Here is a 19139-nt window from a genome sequence, read left to right as displayed (position 1 = left end):
GACACAATATTTTAACTAGATGACTCAATAAAAAGTCTTGAGTACTTTCAAAGACAAACTGTTGAATGTCCACTCTTACAAAGGAAGGTTCATTTTTATGTATCTATTTTGAATGCAAAATAAAAAGAAACAAATAACACAGCCTTTTAGAACCTTTTTGTTCACATTTAATTATTGATGAATACACTAAGTGTGTTTGGTCTCTAATTTTGTTGACTGCCAAATGTCAAAGGTAATAGACAGCCATAAACATTTAAATAGTGACTGCTTTGAGTTTCAAGATCTACTCTGTCAGAAAAAGCATGCTCTTTCAGGCACAGTTCCAAAAGCTGACCTGGTCAAGAAAAAATGTTTGCCCTCTGAAAAAAGCCAAAACCTGTATTTATGTGTAAAATTCTTCACAGTGTTTTTAAAATGTTTATGTTATATGGGGAGAGGACAGTTCACCTTGGGCAAGTCTCATTATTTCACAACCAGTAAAATGCCGATGGAGTCAAAAGTCACATCTTTAGAAAAAGCAATGAATTTGGCTGAGTGAAAAGAGGGGTCGAGGCTAGGTCAGTGACACCTAGTATAGTCACTCACTGCCCTCTTCCATCCCCTTTTAAAAATAAGAAAACCAAACAAATATAGCTTTATATAGCACAGAGGAGCAATTTTCTTTAAGAGCTGCATTTAAACTCTCAAAAGAAAAGCAAGTGAAAGCATTCTGAGCTGCCATTCAGTTCCCAGCCTCTTTCTTCCTAACAGAGAGCTGGTTAAATTTTCTGAGTTGCTATAGGTTTCACAGAACAACCTCCAAGGCCACCTTTGTCCCCCTAAACTCAAGAGCTGTTCATCCTCTCTCGTGATAAGCCTTTTCCTACACTTTGAGGTGTATGAATTAGTACAGAAGGCTTTGGTTCCAAATAAATACACCCATCTCATGGTGATCTCCAGCACACTTTGTATCACCCTTACAAATTACAAAGCAGCATATCTCAGACATCATCTGCCAAAAATACCTGACCCATCAAACCCAGAAGCACAACTGATCCCAGGGATTCAAGCACAAAAGATGCTCAGATACCCATATCCATCTGCCACCAGCTTCAGAGATAACATACAAACCCATGCACTTCACTCAATGTGTTTGAACAATACAGTAAATTCAATATTCACGCTTACTTCTTTAAGTCTATTTTCACTTACTCTAAGGTACATTGTTCAGCACCAAAACAGCAACAAAATTAAAAAGCAGAATGGAGAGAGATGCTATTACACAAACACAGATGATCTCTTCAATAATTGAACCACATTCCTTTTTAAACAAAACATTTTAAGTTGTTAATATGCTGATACCAGAAGTAATACTCACAGTTGCTTATAACTCCTCCAAGTGGGTCACCCTTGAAATCAAACTCAATATCCATGTATTTTCCCTGTGAAAACAACATATTTTAAGACTGTAAGTTCTGTTTAAGAAAAAATGCTCAAGACATTTTTTAGTTAGTTGGTTGTTTTTAAAGGTTGAAAGAGTTAAAAGATCTGACATCTCCTGTACACTCCATCAGAATTCTGAAGAACAGAAAATTATTCAAATCTTCTAAGACATTATCACAACCAGAGATTTTTATGAGAACACCTTTAATCGGGTCTGTAAAGCAACCTGAGCAATTTGCTCAGTTTCTAAGGTTATGTGAAGAAAATGCACAGTGTACAAACTTCCAGCAGAATGCCAAGAACACCAAACAATGCCTGTAGCCATTTAGGTATTACCATGCTTATTAACAGAAGAATGCAGGAAGAAATTATCTTCCACACAGACTTATTTTCTCAATGGGAAATCTTACTGGAGCATGAATCAAGGCAGCTAAAGGATAGCCACTCAGTTTGGCCTGGAGGACTGGCTGGCAATCATGGGACGTCTGTCCTTAAGTGTGTGCCTGCCTTGTAAAAGTGATGGATTTTTCCCACTGAACTCTTTCCCTCGTAACTCAGGAGACCAGAGGCAACAATTAACAGACTGTCACCGCAAAAGTGATTTCAATTTTAGCTGCACTGGTGCAGTGTGTTTCCTTGACTTCTGTTTGACTTTTCCACATCACAGAAAATTGCTCTGGTCTTTGCATCATTTTAATTTATTTGACAAGTGTTTAATGTAGTAACAGCTACGTTTAACAGTGACAAAATGGACTGTTTTCCTCCCATACTGTGTAGAAAAGGTAAAAGCAGAGCAGCTCGCACTGGCAAGGGAGTTTAGAAAGATAACTGCTAGTAGGAATTCAACTAAATTTCGCCCTTTGGCACACACTTAACAGAGAACACTGTTCACTAGGAGGGTGGTGAGGCACTAGAACAGGCTGCCCACAGAAGATGTGGATGCCCCATCCCTGGAAGTGTTCCAAGGCCAGGCTGGATGGGGATTTGAGCAACTTGGTCTAGCAGAAGGTGTCTCTGACCACAGTGGGGAGGCTGGAACTGGATGATCTTTATGGCCACTTTCAGCCCAAACCATTCTGTGATTCCATTGCAAAAAGTGCATATTGAAAAGCTTTGTGTTTATACTTCCTTATTCACTGCATTTAGAAAGAGATTACGTTTTGTTTGTTTTTCTATTTTGCTTTTAATTACAGAATATAAAAACAGGCACTTTACATTGACCCGAAGATACTTTCTAATTTACTGGGCATTTTGTCAAGATCAGCTTGAATATACTTAAATTCTATTCTCCTTGCTGGCAGCTGAGGCAGGCTAGAGAGGACAGTACTTGTACTGTCTTGTTCCAAGTTAATTCTTAGTCGATTCAAATTTCAGAGATAAAAACCTATATCTGATTATTAAATTTTCATTTCCCAAGGACTGGGCCAGCTGGGTGTTTCCAGAAGTATTTTTAGCTTTGTGTTTATAAGCAAGGACTTGAAAGGCAAAATAGTAGCTTGTTGCACTTTGTCCTAGAAAGACTTCTGTTTGCAAACGGCACCTCTTCTCTTGGCTGTCTCCTCCTCCTTTATGTAGTACATCCTCTCTGATAACTGCATTGTTTCTACCCTTTCTACCAAAAAACAAAATCTCTAGGGGTGCCTCAAATTTTGGTCCTGACCTTGTGACGAAGACTCTTTTCTCTGTTCACAAGCAGAGGCAATGACAGCTGCAGAAGGACCATTCACAGACGTGGAGCATGGAGAGAAGTCCCCCACGTGGAAAAAAAAAAAGCTTCCCTCCAGTCTCACAATATCCCACAATTTTATTCATTTGCTTTTACTCACAATGCACCATTTTTCCAGTGTATTAATCCGCCCTCTGTTGTCTACTTTACACATCTCACAATACTACTCTTCTGGACACAAGTGAGCAAATGAGACAGTTGCATTCAGTCTCCTGATTTCAGCAGGAGAAACTATGATGAGTATTCCCACTTCTGAATCTCCCAAGTCTGGCTTCAATTTTTTTTTTTCTCCAATCCCAATCATCTCACATTCAGTCTTATGCTAAAAAAGCCTGAATTCAACCACTTGACTGAATAAAGAATTTAAGCAAAAAGGTAAAGTTATAAATGTTTATATTAAAACCAAAGTTGCGAACAAATTTGGAAACGTTATAGAAAGCAAATGAGATCCTAAAGTAGCAATTTTGACCAAAAAATTATATACATATGAATGGAAAACAAGATCACATGAAAAGATTGACTTGCTAAGCAGACCAGTTGCTAGACACATGGTCATTGACATTAAAGCCACCAGTGCCAAAAAATTAAAGAATCCAGCTGCGCTGTAATTACGTTTTCATCTGGTCACAGACTGCCACATCCTAATTTTTTTCTTTCTTTTTTAGTCTCTACTTGGATTTTCAATAGATCTCTATGCCCACACCAGAAACCAACAATATTTCTGACAAGGAGGTGAAATGTTTTATAAAGAGGGTTGACTGATAATAATACTCTACTAACACACTGGGGAAGGAGAACACACGTACAAATGGACGAAAGGAAATTCTGATTGTTGCTAAAGGTGTTTGCCTTCTTCAAACACCACAGTCCTCAGACAACTACAAGAAAGCTCTCTCTCCAAATTATTCATTCCCTCCTTACAGATGCCTTGATGGCTGATACAAGGCAAAACAGAAAAAGCCAACAGCATAACATGCTCTCCTAAAAGAATTTCAAATTCAGCCTTGAAGAAAATACTTACAAATCTAGAGGAGTTGTCATTCCTCACAGTTTTGGCATTTCCAAAAGCTGGAGAAAGAGAAAAACAAATATGACGACCAAATATATCAGTAAAAAATATTTAAATGCTAAAATATCTGTATCTGCTTATATATTTAAAGGAATTACAGACTTCTGAGAAACAATACCCTGTTCATTGTATAGGCATCAGTCACTGGAGACAAAGTGTGACAGACATGACACATGAGAAAACACCTATGGAAGCGCAAAGAAGTTGCATCTCAACACTTCCTTTGTTTAAAAAAGTGAAAGGAAAACATTCAAGGGGAAATGGTTCCAAAACAAGACTGCACCCAGATTAAGGGTATATCCTTGGTGTATGAATCAACAAATTTAAAATTTTATTAGCCAAATAACTTTAAATATAGGAAATACTTCTTTCTCTTTAATTTGGAGAAAGAAACAAATCTTAGTTCCCACAACAGAATATGTTAAAAGATAGAGGTCAGAACTGGGAAAATTACAGAATTACTCTTAAAAATTGTTTGCATGGGACAGTTTAATCAATGCTTGGAAACTGATTTATTTATACTATTCCAACACATTTATCCTACCTTAAGTTGAATATTAATCAGCTGAAATAAGTAAGATTTACAATGAGAGTTTGTCTTCGGCTTGGCCTAAACTATCTTTCTGAATAGTTTGAATTTCTTTAGGTCAAGTTTTATGATGGGCATTCTACACTCAGATGGGCAGTCACCAGCTTAGAACATGGGCAGGACAAGAACTCAGACTGGAGGACAATTCAAGCTCTAAACATCACACATTGTCTGAGCACATTGAGTCAAACAGGACTGTCCCCTACATCAAGTATAACACTCATATTCCAACAGGAGACTTTATTTATTCCAGTATTTATTTACATAGCATATATATTTTCAAAGATCAAGTAAAGTCAATGTTTTTTGGACAGAAATAAATACATGCCTTTAGGCTTCTACAAACTTGCATGAGTAGACTCATTCTTGACCAAAGAACTAGAGCCAAAGCGAAAAGTTGGTTCCTCCTGAAGGCCAGGATAAGTGAAAGAATTGTTTTTAAAATCTTTATGCCCTGCAATAAATCATCTTTTCAACAACCAAATCTCTGAGCTGCATTTTCTTAAACACAGTGCTGAACAGTAGAGTCATTTATAACTGCACAGAGTCAAGCACAAACGTTCCATTATAAAGAAGGAGACGCATTCCTTGGTTTTCCCTTAAGTTCATTGTTTCTAAAAGTTAATTTACAGTAGCAACTGTACTTTAAAAAAAATAATCCCATAAGACAAATTATGCATATGTAACATTTATGTCATTTTCTTGCACTGCAGCTCGACTGAAACAGAACTACATAACCAAAGAAAAATAAATCTGACCACAAATGCTTAATTTCTGTCTAAAACATATATAAGCAGCCCAGCTTGCTCAGCTTTTATTCCTTGTGGAATAATCCAGTGTCCTACCTTCCAAAAGACTAAACAGGCAGCTACTAGTACGTCAAGTGGAACAAATAATCCTTTAAAACAATAAAGCAATCTTCTGTAAGCTTAGTCTATTTCTTTTGCATTAAAACAAAGATTCATAAACCAACAAGAAATCAAATACATTTGGCAGTCCCTGGGGAACAATCTAGCTTTGGCAAGAAAAGCCTTCATACCTCCCATGCTATTTCTGCCTATATCTGAAATCTGCTTCCAGAATGGTGATAAAAGCAACACAGCTCTTCTCTGTGAATCCAAAACAATGGAAGGTTGCAATCCCTCCATTCAGCTTTAAGTGGAACGTAGCTGATCACCAGAGAAAGGCTTATCCAGCACTTCTATTATTCTTAAATGTTAACATTTCATCCTTTCTTTGCAAGTCTTTGTTTACAATTTTTGTTTTGTGTACAGTCAAAGACCATGTTATAACCATCCAGTTCCCCACTGCTCTCTGCCCACTTTTGCATTCCCTTTCCTTCTTTTTTTCACTTTTCCCCCTGTTCTCACTTGCAGAGTGCTTGTCTCCTGTAGACTCCAAATCATCGTATAGCAGTCTGGATAGCCAGGCAATAAATGTAACATTGACACTCAACAGTCTTACAAACACCACATATCATCTGGCCATAATGCAAAATTATTGCAGAGCAGTCCTGAGACTTTGCCTCAGCACTGCAATAGCTTTGAGAATTTTGGGAAAGACTGAGCCAGGAATCGACACAATAGACCTAAATAAGTCAACGCTAACCAAGGCACTTCTGGAGGCAATTATTAGACAATGGGACAAATCTGCAAGCTTTGAGGATTATATATGCTATCTCCAGGAAAAATGAAGATCCTGTTTCTGGCAGCCAACATCTTTAAATTAAAATTACTAATTAAAAAAAAAAAAAAAAAAGTCTTTCATGGGAGAGCAGGAAAGGCAGTTGTCAGGAAGACAGGCCAACAGAGTCACTAGACCCAGGGAACAATAATTCTAAGGGAACAACAGGCATGCATATGGATTGGCTTCGTTTTTTCTAAGACCCATTTCTTCACCCTTTTTTTTTTCCCAAAAGAAAAATAATGTCTTACAGAGCTTGTTTGTTTACTAGAGACTACAATAATATGATTTGGAAGGAAATGAATCAGAGGGACTGAAGTCAAGTCTTTTGATACAGCCAAGCATCATCAAGGCAGGGTTAAGAAAGGGTAAGCCCTCAGAGAGCAGCAGGAGGAGTCTGGGAAGTATGACCTAACTTCCTAATCTTTCCCTGCATGAGGGAAACCATTTTCTTCTCAAGAAAACCTACCCGTAACTGAATAAAATCTTGCAGCTGTATTCACAGAAAGCACCTCCTATGGTTTTGGACACCAGATAACAATGAAACAACAACAAGCACAGTTTTCCAAACCAGCTCAGCAGGAACACTGATATGCACAGAGGTAATACACTTGTACATACTCTATGAGATTCTTACCTTCAAGAACTGGATTTGACTGCAGAAGTTGTTCTTTTACTTGATTAACCTCTGCCCCTTTTCCACACACAGCAGCTACATATGACATGACAAGTTTGCTCGCCTCTGTGGGGGGAGAGCCAAATAAAACAGCGATAAGTATTGGTAAAAAGGCCATAAAATTGTTTGCAGACTAAATCTCCATAACATTTTCTCAACGCCAGACAGGAACTGTAAGTACATTTAATTTCACTTTTCTTCTACGCTGTTGTACCATCTGGAAACACAGGAGGAGCATATCCTGCTATGAGACCCATACAGTTACATCAGCAATCCTCTTGATTTAAATACCTAGAGCCTGCCCAAACTAAAGAAGCCACCACTGGCACATTGCCTGCTACCTTTTCATTTAGCCTCAATAAGAGGCATTCTTTAAAGAAAGAACATTATCCTTTGCTGACATGTCGGAAATGTTTTAATCTAGCCTGAAAAAAAACAGGCTCAAGCAGTTTCAAGACACAAAATTCAATCAGTTTATATCCGCAGATACACAACAAGTACAGACATACAACACTTCTACAGGTGTAATTACAACTCTGAAGTACACTGCAAACAACCAACTGCAACATCACATAATGTGCTGCATTCTGTTTGAAAGTATAACCAATAGAGAAAGTGAAGCATTCATTCAAACAATGAAATGAATTTGAAGGTACAAACGTTTAACAAAGTCTGGAACAATTTTTGGACTCTCAAAGCTGGGTTTATATACAGACAGAAACAAATATTAAATAATACATCCAATCCTTATATTTTTGCTGGTCAGGACAAAGATCAGCTGAAAAAGGATTCTATCTATAAAGAGAGTCTGTGATGGTATGATGCAAGACAGCGAAATTTGAGGCAATATCGGTTGATATACAATGTAATTACTAACAGCTGGAAACACCATCAACTCATGACTGTGGGCATAAAAAAAAATCATTACATTATATTACAAATTTAAGGGTCTCGTTTCAGGAAAGAACTGACAGATGAGAAGTCATACCTTGGATTTCGATTTTTTCCTATTTAATCAAATTTATTTGCTAGTATTATATTACTACCCCATATTGCAGAGAAAACTGAGAAAACCTGCAAACAGGAAGCAAATGAGGAGCAAGAATTATAGGTGTGTCCAGAAGGCCTCCCATCTCCTTTAACCACTCTGTTCCCTTCAGAGCTTGGAATTATCAAATTATTTAATTTGAAATATTTCCTAAAACACTCAACTTCTTTAAGTAGAGCTACCCAGTCACTGAGAGAAGTGTCCACTGAAGCAGCAAATAGGCTATTATAATAGTATACACACAATGACTGCAAGACAGGCATTGAACATCAGCGAAAGAAAATAAAGGCCCTTTCCTTTAATAGGAACTCTGGTCCAAGAAAGACATCAGGAAGAGAATCATCACCTTAATATCTCAAAATGTTTAAATAGACCACTTGTTCTTGTGATGGATCATCTTTTCTTGCCCAGTGTTACTATTGATTAACAATATAAACAAGCAGTGAAACAAAAAACAAAATCAGAAGTAAATAAAAAGATCCAGCTGATGATGGTTGAGTTTCAGTTCTTCCAACGCAAAAATGTCAGATGCTCTGGCTACCAAAAATTTAAAACAGAGTTACATAGTATCTGTACTAAGAAGTTTGTTTCCTCAGCTCCAGGAACTTTCTCTGCACCCTTTCCGCCCTCCTTTCTTTTTTTAAATGAAAACTTGACCTCTCGGCTAATGGTCTCATTTCAGCAACATTAGTTACATCAAACTTTAGAGAATACCACAGATTCCAACTTGATTACTGACTTGAATTTCAGACTTTATATTATTATCTACTTACCTTTATAAAGAAGGACCAATTCATATTATGTCCTATACGGCTATGAAAATTACAGAACAGTCAAAATCTCTATACAAATCAAAATCTACCATTAACATATAAAGAAGTTCAATAACTCAACCACTGATCCACCTTTCAAATGAATAAAATAATAAAATATGTACCTCAGTTTATGAGGTGCTTGATAATTCACAGTTCCTGAGGAAATCAAGACATTAAAAAATACCAATATAGAACTCCTTTCTAAAGTCTGAACTTCTAGACAGAATATCAGAATCATATTAATAAGAACTTGATTATTTTAATACACACTTTTACTGAACACACGTGTTTTACACAACACTGAACTGCAAATAAGGATTATATTACAAGACTTCAGGATCTCTCAATCGGATGCCACTGATCAAAGAAAACCAAAGATGAAGCCTACACTTTATATTTTCACAAAAGGCCTGGAAAGCGACTTCTTGTTACCCACTTTAAATCTTGCTCAGAATAACACACAAAGCTCCACATATTCTCAGAGTCAAAGGAAAAATCTCTCAAATTACTTGGAAACAGATGTATGCCTTCCTACCCACTGCCTCTTTTGCAAGTCACCTCTGTTTTAAACTGCTATTTTAGAAAATAACTGGCTTCTTTCTTTTTTAAGGTCTACCTAAAATGTACTGCAGTTATGCAATCCTCATTTGATTTCTAACATTCCAGTTTAAAAACTAGCAGTCATTTTCAAGGAAATTTCAGCTTTGCCTAAGAAACAGAGCGTTCTGGAACACAGGCCTATCTTAGAACTGCAGCTGAGCACAGTGTGCAAAAGGCTGATAAAATCTCCTAAGTAATCAGCTACTAGGATTTCTTTTCCTTAGATAAAGAACACAATCTGGTTTGAATGCATCTATTTATTGAGAGACAAGTAGAAGTATCAAGTCTAGAAAACCAAGAGCATTCCGTTTTCTACGTCTTCCTGTTTCCCACCAGCAGAGCCTAAGTGTTTTGTGGCCCTTACAATATTCTGTCAAAAAATAGCACTACTTTGGTATACTTTGGTATACTTCTGCATAGTGATGAGGACACTGTATTAACATGGGGTAGGACTTCATCCTGGTGACAGTGTGAAAAAACACTACTTTACATGAGTACACACCTACAGCAACCAGCATGACAGCACTCATTTTCTGCAATGGCCAGACACAAAAAGATACTGATATCTCTCAACTCTTACAGATTCTGGCATCACTTTGCAAGACTCTGAATAACTCTGAATGTTTTTCAATAAGATCCAAACTGCTCCTTACCTGTTTTTCCAGCTCCACTCTCTCCTGTGATAAGGATGCACTGGTCTTTGTCCTGGTCCCTTAAAGATCTGTAAGCCTCATCAGACAGAGCAAAGCTGCAAGGAAAGAAAAAGTCAATTGAGAACTGGAAGGAAAAAAAAACCAAAACACAAATATCAACAATAATTACAATCTGTCCTTCACACATCCAGGCAGGGGGGAAAAAACCCAACAAAACAAACTCCTTCAAGTGCTAATGTTCCATAAGTGGTGAGGCATTCACTTTTCAGAACATAAAGCCCCACAGAAGCAAAATGGATACTTTTTCTTAGAGGCTTACTCAGACTTTCTCCAGGAACATGCAAGCATAATCTCTAAGTTTTCCTTAAGACAGTCAAAACAAAATAACAGAACTTTAGGGAAATGTAGCAAGCTTTCTTCATTAAACAAAATGTCATATTCTTCATTGAAAAAATGTCAATGCATCAGCAGGACGTGTTCTGTCTGAAGACATCTAAGGAAAAGGAAACAGGAGAATCCTGAGCACTAACAATACAATAAGCTGCAATTTCAACTCAGTATGAAGAAATCTCACAACCTTATAAAGCATTTTAAGCCTTTGGGTATAGCTGGATTTTGGAAGAATACGCAGAATTATTTCCCAATAACTGTGTTCTTAACTCAGTAAGTGTGATGTCATGTAGTGAACCTAAAGTATATAATAAGAACAAACATCTTTCCTGTACCAAAGGTGTCTTTTCCTGGAGCTCAGAACATCATGACCCTGAAATTCCTGGGCTGCAATTTGAATACAGATGTACTCTGCTACCATGCAGCAACATATATTTTGCAGACATGCAGATGCCTTCTTATATTTAGTTTTATTTAGCAGTCATTTTGAGACAGAGAAAGAGCAAAGATTTTCTTTCCAATGCATTTTTCAATTAATGGAATAAAGGACTCCAGAAACTAAGCACTAGAACACCTTGGAAAGAAGGACATAAAAGCAAAATCCAAATAGAAAGGCACATGGGCATTACATAATTGAAGAAAAAATCTCATAGTCAAACATGGTGTATTTTTATACGAAATAAACATCTATTCAACAGACCAAGGGCTTTGTTACATTACCGCATCTAGTAAAATATTTACTCTTTGTATGTACTTAAAAGTGTTGTTTATTATTTACAGCAAACAAGCCATGTATGAAAAACAGAAATGAACTCTTAGGTCAACATAAAATGCATAATCGTTGCAGGTTCAACACACTTTTTAGAAACCCGATTCTTTATTCTACAACAGTTCAGGAGCTTTGCATTCAGCTGATAACTGCAAACAGATCAAGTATTTGTTTTGAACAACGTAGTCATGCAGTGTTTTCACAGGCAACCACAGCCCCTTTACAGAAAAGCAAGCTCTTTGTCATGACACCAGCTAAGGGAAGCACGAACAACACAATGCAAGCAGTGAGAGCCTTTTCTAGAGGTTCCCTACTGCTGCAGTTGGAAAGTTTTAAATATTAAACCTACATATACTAATACTTATTGCTACCACTGTCTCTTAGCTCCAGGCTTCTCTCCCCAAAAAGTTTATGAAGAGCATGTCATGCTGTCCCCAGTTTATCATCACATGCATGTGCAACACCATTTCTATTTCCTCATCCCTCACCAGTACTAGACTCATCTGATATTTGCCTAGCTGGGTTTTGGTTTTGTTTGCATGTTTGTTTTTATGGTCTCATCATGTTACCAGCTCAACCACCCTGCAAGAGACCAGCGTACCAAGTGAGGGGTATTCTGAAAAGTTTGGAAAATGGGTAAATAAAATATCTTACAGCTCCTCTGCCACTAAACAATAAGATCTTCCCCTCCCTCTCTAGTACCTGCCAAGGATGCTTATGCCATTGATTCCCCCCTCTTTATGTCCCCCTCCTTTCTTCTCTCCTACAGCACATCTGCCTGCCTAGTTACACAACCCACCCAGGGCTTCGTCTCTCTCACTGCTTTTCTCACCAACTTACTTTTGTCCAAGGCACTAAATCACAATTCTTCTCTCTGCACAGATGGTTTGGCCATTCACTTAACACCCACGATCAAAGGTCATTATCTCCTTTCGGTACATATACCACTGAACCCAGGAGAAAGACTGATTTCCCAAACCTTAATACTGCTATAGTGATTGAAGCATTTAAACTCAGTAGTTCAACTGGAGGTGAAAATCTGTTTACGAGAAAGTAGCAGGCTGTAATGTTTTTAGCATTACAACAAAGTTGGATTGTGAAGTGGCCAACATGCTGGAGAACTAGCTAAAAAAATAATATTCTGCTGCTGCTGCGAGACCATGACACAATTTCTGGCATCCATTTTACTGCCCGGAATCCAAACTACAGTAGCAATAACACTTTACCAGGCTGTCTTACAGGATATGTTTAGGAAAGTAATAATATTTGTTGAACACTGCTGCAGATATACTTGTAAATTGAAGAGTACAAGGCGTAGCACTCAAAAAAGCTTATTCCAGCACACATTACCTTCCTTTTTGCAAGGAAAAAATAAAAAGCAACAGGATGAAGATGAAAGGAATAAACTGCACTGAGCATTCATGGGCCATGTGAGACAACTTAAACGCTAATGCTGTGATTTCCACAGATCTGACCGAGAAAACTAACTTTCAGCAAGATAAGACTCTGAGATGCTTTTCAAACTTAGAGACTAGATGGCTCATTCTGTGCCTGCTGTCCCTCAAACAATCTCAACTAGATTTTCACTGTTGAAAAAAACTTTCTTGGCAGTAGTTTCACACCAGAAAATGAAATCGGCATCAAGCACAGAGAAAGTATTCTCTTTGTTGATATATTGAGTTATGAGTTAATCAGCTTAGCACCCATTCATCTTTTCTAATACACTGAATTTAAGTTTCTCAACAGCTCCTGTCAAAATATATTTTACTGCTTGATGTATTTATTAACTCTGCCTGCACTGCATAGTTTAAAACTCCAAATGATGCTTTTTCTCCTTCTTCCATAGAGAAACTGAGAGTCTAATACTGCAGCGAGAGCTCTGAAGTTGGAGAAGAAAGGAGGATTTCATCCAGTTCTGGTTTAATACAGTTAGAGATGTTTGGCATACAACTTACACAATCCACCAAAGCCTAACACTCCACCAGTATATCAAATATTACCTACTACAGACAAAAGAAAAAATAGGTCCACTCATTTACATACGTACTTATCAAAAGTTACCTAGTAGAAGTGTTCTAAAATCTAGCGCTGATGTTTCAACCAGTGTTCCAACAATTCAACTGGAGGAGGAATAACCAAGAGTCAATTTATACAACTAAGATTTCCTTGTCTTTCTGGCACTGAAGAAACAGCATAAGCACATTTATGTCAGAGTCTGAACAAAGATCTTTATCTAAAAGAAAAAGATCTATTCAAGTATCATGTTGACTTTCATGGCACACCATTATGCCTCACCGTCCTTCCTATCTATTATTGCCTTCTATATTTACAATAAAAGAAAACCCAAACAAAAACAAACTTTGACTCTTTTAGTTCAAACTCCACCTGATCAAAAAAATGCAATTTTACGCCGTTCCCTATTTGTTAAAAAAAAAATTCATTCAACGTTATTTTAGTTTAACACATTTCAGTGACCTACAGACCACGAGGAATCCCACTCTTCTTTTTAGCAACATTAAGAGACATGGCTCTGTAAAGTCAACATTTGCAACCATAGATTTAAACCACATACCACTCTTCGAGCCACCTCACAATTACAGAGCCTAAGTAAAATTTTAGAATAGTTTGTAGTTTAAAAAGCAGTTATAAACCATGTGTTTCGAATTAGCTGGTGAGTGTGTCAGCAGCGACAGCTACCATACCTTATAATAAGCTCTCCTTTGATTTTTAGGTTTTCATAAAAGAAGATGACATTCTCCTACCACAACAAACACAGAAATATTTACTGGAGTTCTCTTTTAGCTAAGACTTAAGTATAGAAGCAATTTGAAATCGAAACGCCACCCACACCTAGCTCAGTAAGAAGGCTCTGCTTTTTTATAGCAAGGCTTTTTCAGCCACAAGCTCCAGATGGCCAGATCTGTCACAAAGTCCTAACCCAAAAATTCTAACAAAGGGAAACAGCACAGGCCTCCAAGGGGAATTTCCAAAGGGCTCTGGCAATTTTCAGCATCTCTATGCTAAAACATAAACTCGGGGTCAGGAAGAGACAGGAGCAAGGTTCCCTTGCACTCACCCTGAAACAAGCACCAAGTGCTAGGGCTACATTTGAACTCTCCAGATTACACCCACAATTACACTGGGGGTATAAAACCCTTGCTCTTATTGTCAGACATTCAGCTCACGGGAGCAGCTTTTCCACCATCTTTTTCCTTTAAGCAAAAAACCACAAGAATCAGTATTTGCCAGCCTTGGGTTCTTCTTTCCGCTATCACTTTCATTCTTTCTCTCATTTTCCTTAGCATTCTCAATTAACAGTAATTAGTTAGCACTACTTTAAATTCCCTCCAATTGCTCTTCTCATGCACTAATAGAGTCAATTCACTTCATCCCATCTTCACCAGCTGTTGCTTTGATTCAGAGATTCTTGGTCCCTATTTTAGAACATCTATTGCTTAATCTTGGCTGGCAACTGACACCTCATTTGCTACTTTCAAAGGAAATTAGAAAAATCTCTCTCCTTGACCATTTCAATTCCCCATGGAGCAGAGCTCTGGTACCAGGGTTCATTTCTGCTCAGCTGTGTCTAAATACACTGGCAGGATACTAAAAGTTAGTGCTTATCAAAGACTATATAGCATGCTAGACTAAAAAGAAGAGCAGTAAAATGTAAATTGTATATACACTTTTAACATACATTTTACATAAAATATAATTTAATTATTTCAAGCTTAATTAAGAGCATCATTTGATTTCCTTACTTCTCTTTCCGAATGCACAGAAGTGTTCAGTAATAGGGTAACAGCAAACTAATTATTCCCTTTTCTCATACTAGGCAGTGGGAAAACATCAGAATCAGAGTTTGTTTGAGTATAAAAACAAACCTGAGCTGGAAAGAGTAGAAGGAAATTTTATAATGTACTTAGAGGCTTTACATTGTAAATCATCACTATATATGTTCCCCCGCACATTGAAACTCAGTGGAAAATTCACCATTCGGGGAAAACAACTGTAAGATATTATTTATAGTATTAGCTCATAGTGCAGAATCATTTAATCTAATTGCCCTAAGGATAAAAAGTGTACTCCCATTTTCCATAATTACAAACTGTCTCATGTTCAGCACTTTGACACACTTGAAAAGAAAAGGTTGATTAGCTTGCCACTGGAGTGAATAAAGTAACAGCTGAATTGATGGAGCATCAACTAGGATAGACCTTCACAGGCAAGCAGCTGCTCTTTCAATAATGCCAATCAGGAAAAAAAAACCAAAAAAAAAACAAAAAACACCACCAAATTTAAACACGAGGATAAAGAGGTGTGCTAAGACAGATGGAAAACCTTTTCTCCTATTCATATTCTCCATTTTTATTTTCCTGGTGAGCACAGAAACCTGTTTGATCAACAATACTACATGGCTAATACAGCAGAAGGGTACCTCCTGTGTAGACCTTCCTGCTTTGTTATTCACATTAGCAACTGTGACGTTATTAGATGCAGAATAAAGCCCAAAGCTGTGTAAATCAGCCTATTTGATTTGTAAGAAGCAGCTCTAATTTACGGAAGGGAAGGGACAGCGAAAAAGGGAGGGGGGAAAGGACAAAGCCACTCTTGATTTTCAAGAGTAAAACACTTCAGTACACAGGCTAATATTAAGCCAGAGAGATTTATTTTCTGTTCCCGTAGACTGGGAATATAATACACCCTGCGATGCCCCCACATACACCGCAGGTTCAGAAGACTTGTTTCAGGCCAATAGTCTGAGGTCTGGACAAAAAGAAAAAAAATGTTTTTGCTGAAAACCTCATCTTTCTCAGACTGAGGCAAATTTTAGACATATTCAGTGGACTTCAACTCAAAAACCTCCCTACAGAGAGGTTCAGCCAATGCTTCTTCCCCAACTACTGTGCCTGCACAACCTTGCAGCTCATCACAGCCTGATCCTTTTCCCTCTCACAGGATGGCACCTATTTCCATTTCAAGGCAGGCTTTATCAGTTTTGATCACTTCCTTTTACTGTAAGTAAAAAAAGTTACTATTTTTTTAAACCAACAGTGATCTTTCCCCAGAACTGTACACAAGAGCCAAAAAGGCAGCCATTGATTTTCTGCCTATTTCAACAACATCTAAGGAATCTTGTTAGAGCTGCACATTAGTATGATGGAAAACAAGATACCTGCCTTTTACCCGGAGCCTATGACACAGCTGTTGCCTTATTTTCCTTCAACTGGTGCAAAACAGGATCTCTGTAGCTGAGGATGATCACACCACCTTCCAATCCAGACTACAATCCATGTTAAGTTTTAGCAAACCTGGTAAGAGTGTCCACATCCCAGTCAACAGCTCAGTGCTGTCAGTTGGTAGGGAAATACACCCAGCAGACCATCAGGAGACTGATCTGGGCACGGGCCCAAGGTTGGGTCCTCCAAAGTAATGTAAGATGGTGGCAGAGGGGAGCAGTAGGCAGAGCCTTGGTGATGCAGCCAACAAGCCCATCCCCTGTCCTGGTGACACGTTAACCATGGAACACCAGGCTGATTTTGGTACTCCAGGGCATACCAAACCAAATTAACATGGACCAATGCCAACTATACACACCATAAACACCTGCAGCTGCAGGTACAAACAACAGGTGTAACTCATGACTTAGTTTGCCTAAAGAAGGGAATTAAAACAGCAAACTCCTATTTGGAGCAGGTTCTTGTCAGCTAAAGTGAAGATACACATAAATCAAGGCTGGGAAGCAAATACCACCTTGCTTTTCAGAAGAGCAGCTTAGCTTGGATGCCCCCTTGACTAGTCCCATTTTCCTTGAAATCACATCAGCCAGCTGGATGGCACATAACAATCAACTCCCCCCCCATACTAGCATCAACTGGTAACTCCCAATTCCACAGCATTTACAGTGAGTTTATAACCAAAACAATCTCTCACCCCAAATACTGAGCTGCATAATGCAAGGCAGCCAACCAGCTCCTGCGTGGTCAGACAGGAGGACACAGACGGGCCTCCCGCAGACCTACACCAAAGCAGTCTGCTGTAACGTGCACTGCGAGGATTTCAAGTTTCTTGGGCATTTCTGTTTACAAAACCAATAATTTTACTGTCCCCTTGAAGGGAAGTACAGGAAGTGTTTTCCATTGTTTTATCAAAAACTGTATTTAATTAGCTGTTTATTTGCTAAGATAAATCAGCAATTGCATGCTTGATTTAATGACTGCCTAAACCAGCCAACTCCCTAGGCTCAGTGTTTTTACTGCCAAACTATATGCTGAAGCCATATTCATGACCGTATTCTGCATCAGAAGTTCCAGGTTTTTCCCTGCACTGCCAACCCAACTGCACTACATGAGCCTGTGGCCACTGGCAGGGAAAGCAGTTTCATGGCACACCAGAAGTGCTGATGGCAAGCTATTTGTGTTTCAACATGGACCTTCTGAAGCTTTGCAGTCCCTGAGGCTGGGCTTGTAAAAATTAGGATTTATTCCACTTCCCCAGTTCAAACGGAGTAGCAAGGTCAGACAGCTGAACAGTAAGGGAAGAGAGGTGCAACCTGATTTGCCATGCTTGGCTTCTGTCAGAGTTTAACCAGAGGGCACAAAATTATTTAAAATCCTAGTTTACTATTTCAACTATGCAGCAGTAGATTTGAATTGCACCTCTGAGCTCTTGTATATATGTGAAAATGAAGGGCTGGTGGGACAGTGAGGACGGGGGGAGGGGAGGAGGGGAAAACAGTCATTCCCTTTCTGCACTGAAATATCCAAACTCTCAATATTTTTACAGAAAATTGAATTAGTTTCTGTACCTAATACAGGGTGTGTCTGAAACACAGGGAAGTTCACTGGTCAAACACATGTGTTTAGTTCATGTCAGCTTTGACCAAATTTTACATAAAAGAAATATTTTTCCACAGAACAAGAAATGCTTTGAGTATGCTGCTGCACCATGAGAATAGCATGCTATAAGAGGACTCCCCCAATAACACTATAATTCATCTTTATTTAGGTGGCTACAAATAATATGTTTTCCACCTCAGTAAAACACTGCAAAACAATTATTCCTAATTTTTAAAACACGGACTGTGGTTAAACATGACTCCTTACGATTATCCATAGCTATTTCAGAAAAAACAGGCCCAAGGTACAGGTTAAGTGAGATACTCAGAAGACAAGACTCTGTAACCCCATTAGAGGAACAATGATCAGTGTAACTTGGCTCTTCCTGTACAGATGGGAATATACTACTAGCCACTTTTCTCCTTCCCTTTTTTAATTTATTATTTAAATAGGATGGTTGGGGGGGGTTATCCTTGTTCCAGTGAGTGGCAGAGCACTCATTTGCTCCATTTAAAAATGCCAGTGACTTCCTGGTCTCACATATCTCCCCGCAACAGGGCTGTACTGGTTTGCAGGGTTTTCCTGGGGCAGAGAGGGGGAGAGTGCTGCTCTTATGATTTCACATGGAAAAATGTTTAGCACATAGTGTTTTATGTCTCTGCCTCAGAAAACATACTCCTGTTTAGCAAATGGAAAATCTTGCTGTTTTTTGCAGCCTTAAGAAGCATCACCCTGAAGTCAGAAGGTAGGAATCAGTAATTTCCTCCCAGTGCAGTAAGAGCAGAGATATGGCAAGTCAAGTTTTGACTTCCACAATATGTGTTTATTGTTACCACATGCTCACACAGGGACTTCTCTCA

At 38.3% G+C, this 19139-nt stretch overlaps 1 protein-coding gene across 6 annotated transcripts in view; it reads right to left on the bottom strand.

Moving 5' to 3' along the window:
- Window positions 1–19139, bottom strand: part of MYO1B (myosin IB) — a 112922-nt gene that overhangs the window by 53381 nt on the left and 40402 nt on the right. For all 6 annotated transcript variants that reach the window (XM_032692902.1, XM_032692903.1, XM_032692905.1 and 3 more), the window contains 4 exons: window positions 10282–10376; window positions 7127–7231; window positions 4170–4216; window positions 1358–1421 (listed from right to left, as the gene is read on the bottom strand). In XM_032692902.1, coding sequence (XP_032548793.1) covers window positions 1358–1421; window positions 4170–4216; window positions 7127–7231; window positions 10282–10376 — 311 coding nt within the window. The remainder of the gene's footprint in view (window positions 1–1357; window positions 1422–4169; window positions 4217–7126; window positions 7232–10281; window positions 10377–19139) is intronic.

The sequence above is a fragment of the Chiroxiphia lanceolata genome, chromosome 7 (assembly GCF_009829145.1).
Source record: "Chiroxiphia lanceolata isolate bChiLan1 chromosome 7, bChiLan1.pri, whole genome shotgun sequence".
Taxonomy (NCBI): domain Eukaryota; kingdom Metazoa; phylum Chordata; class Aves; order Passeriformes; family Pipridae; genus Chiroxiphia; species Chiroxiphia lanceolata.
This window is presented reverse-complemented; position numbering and strand designations above follow the sequence as displayed.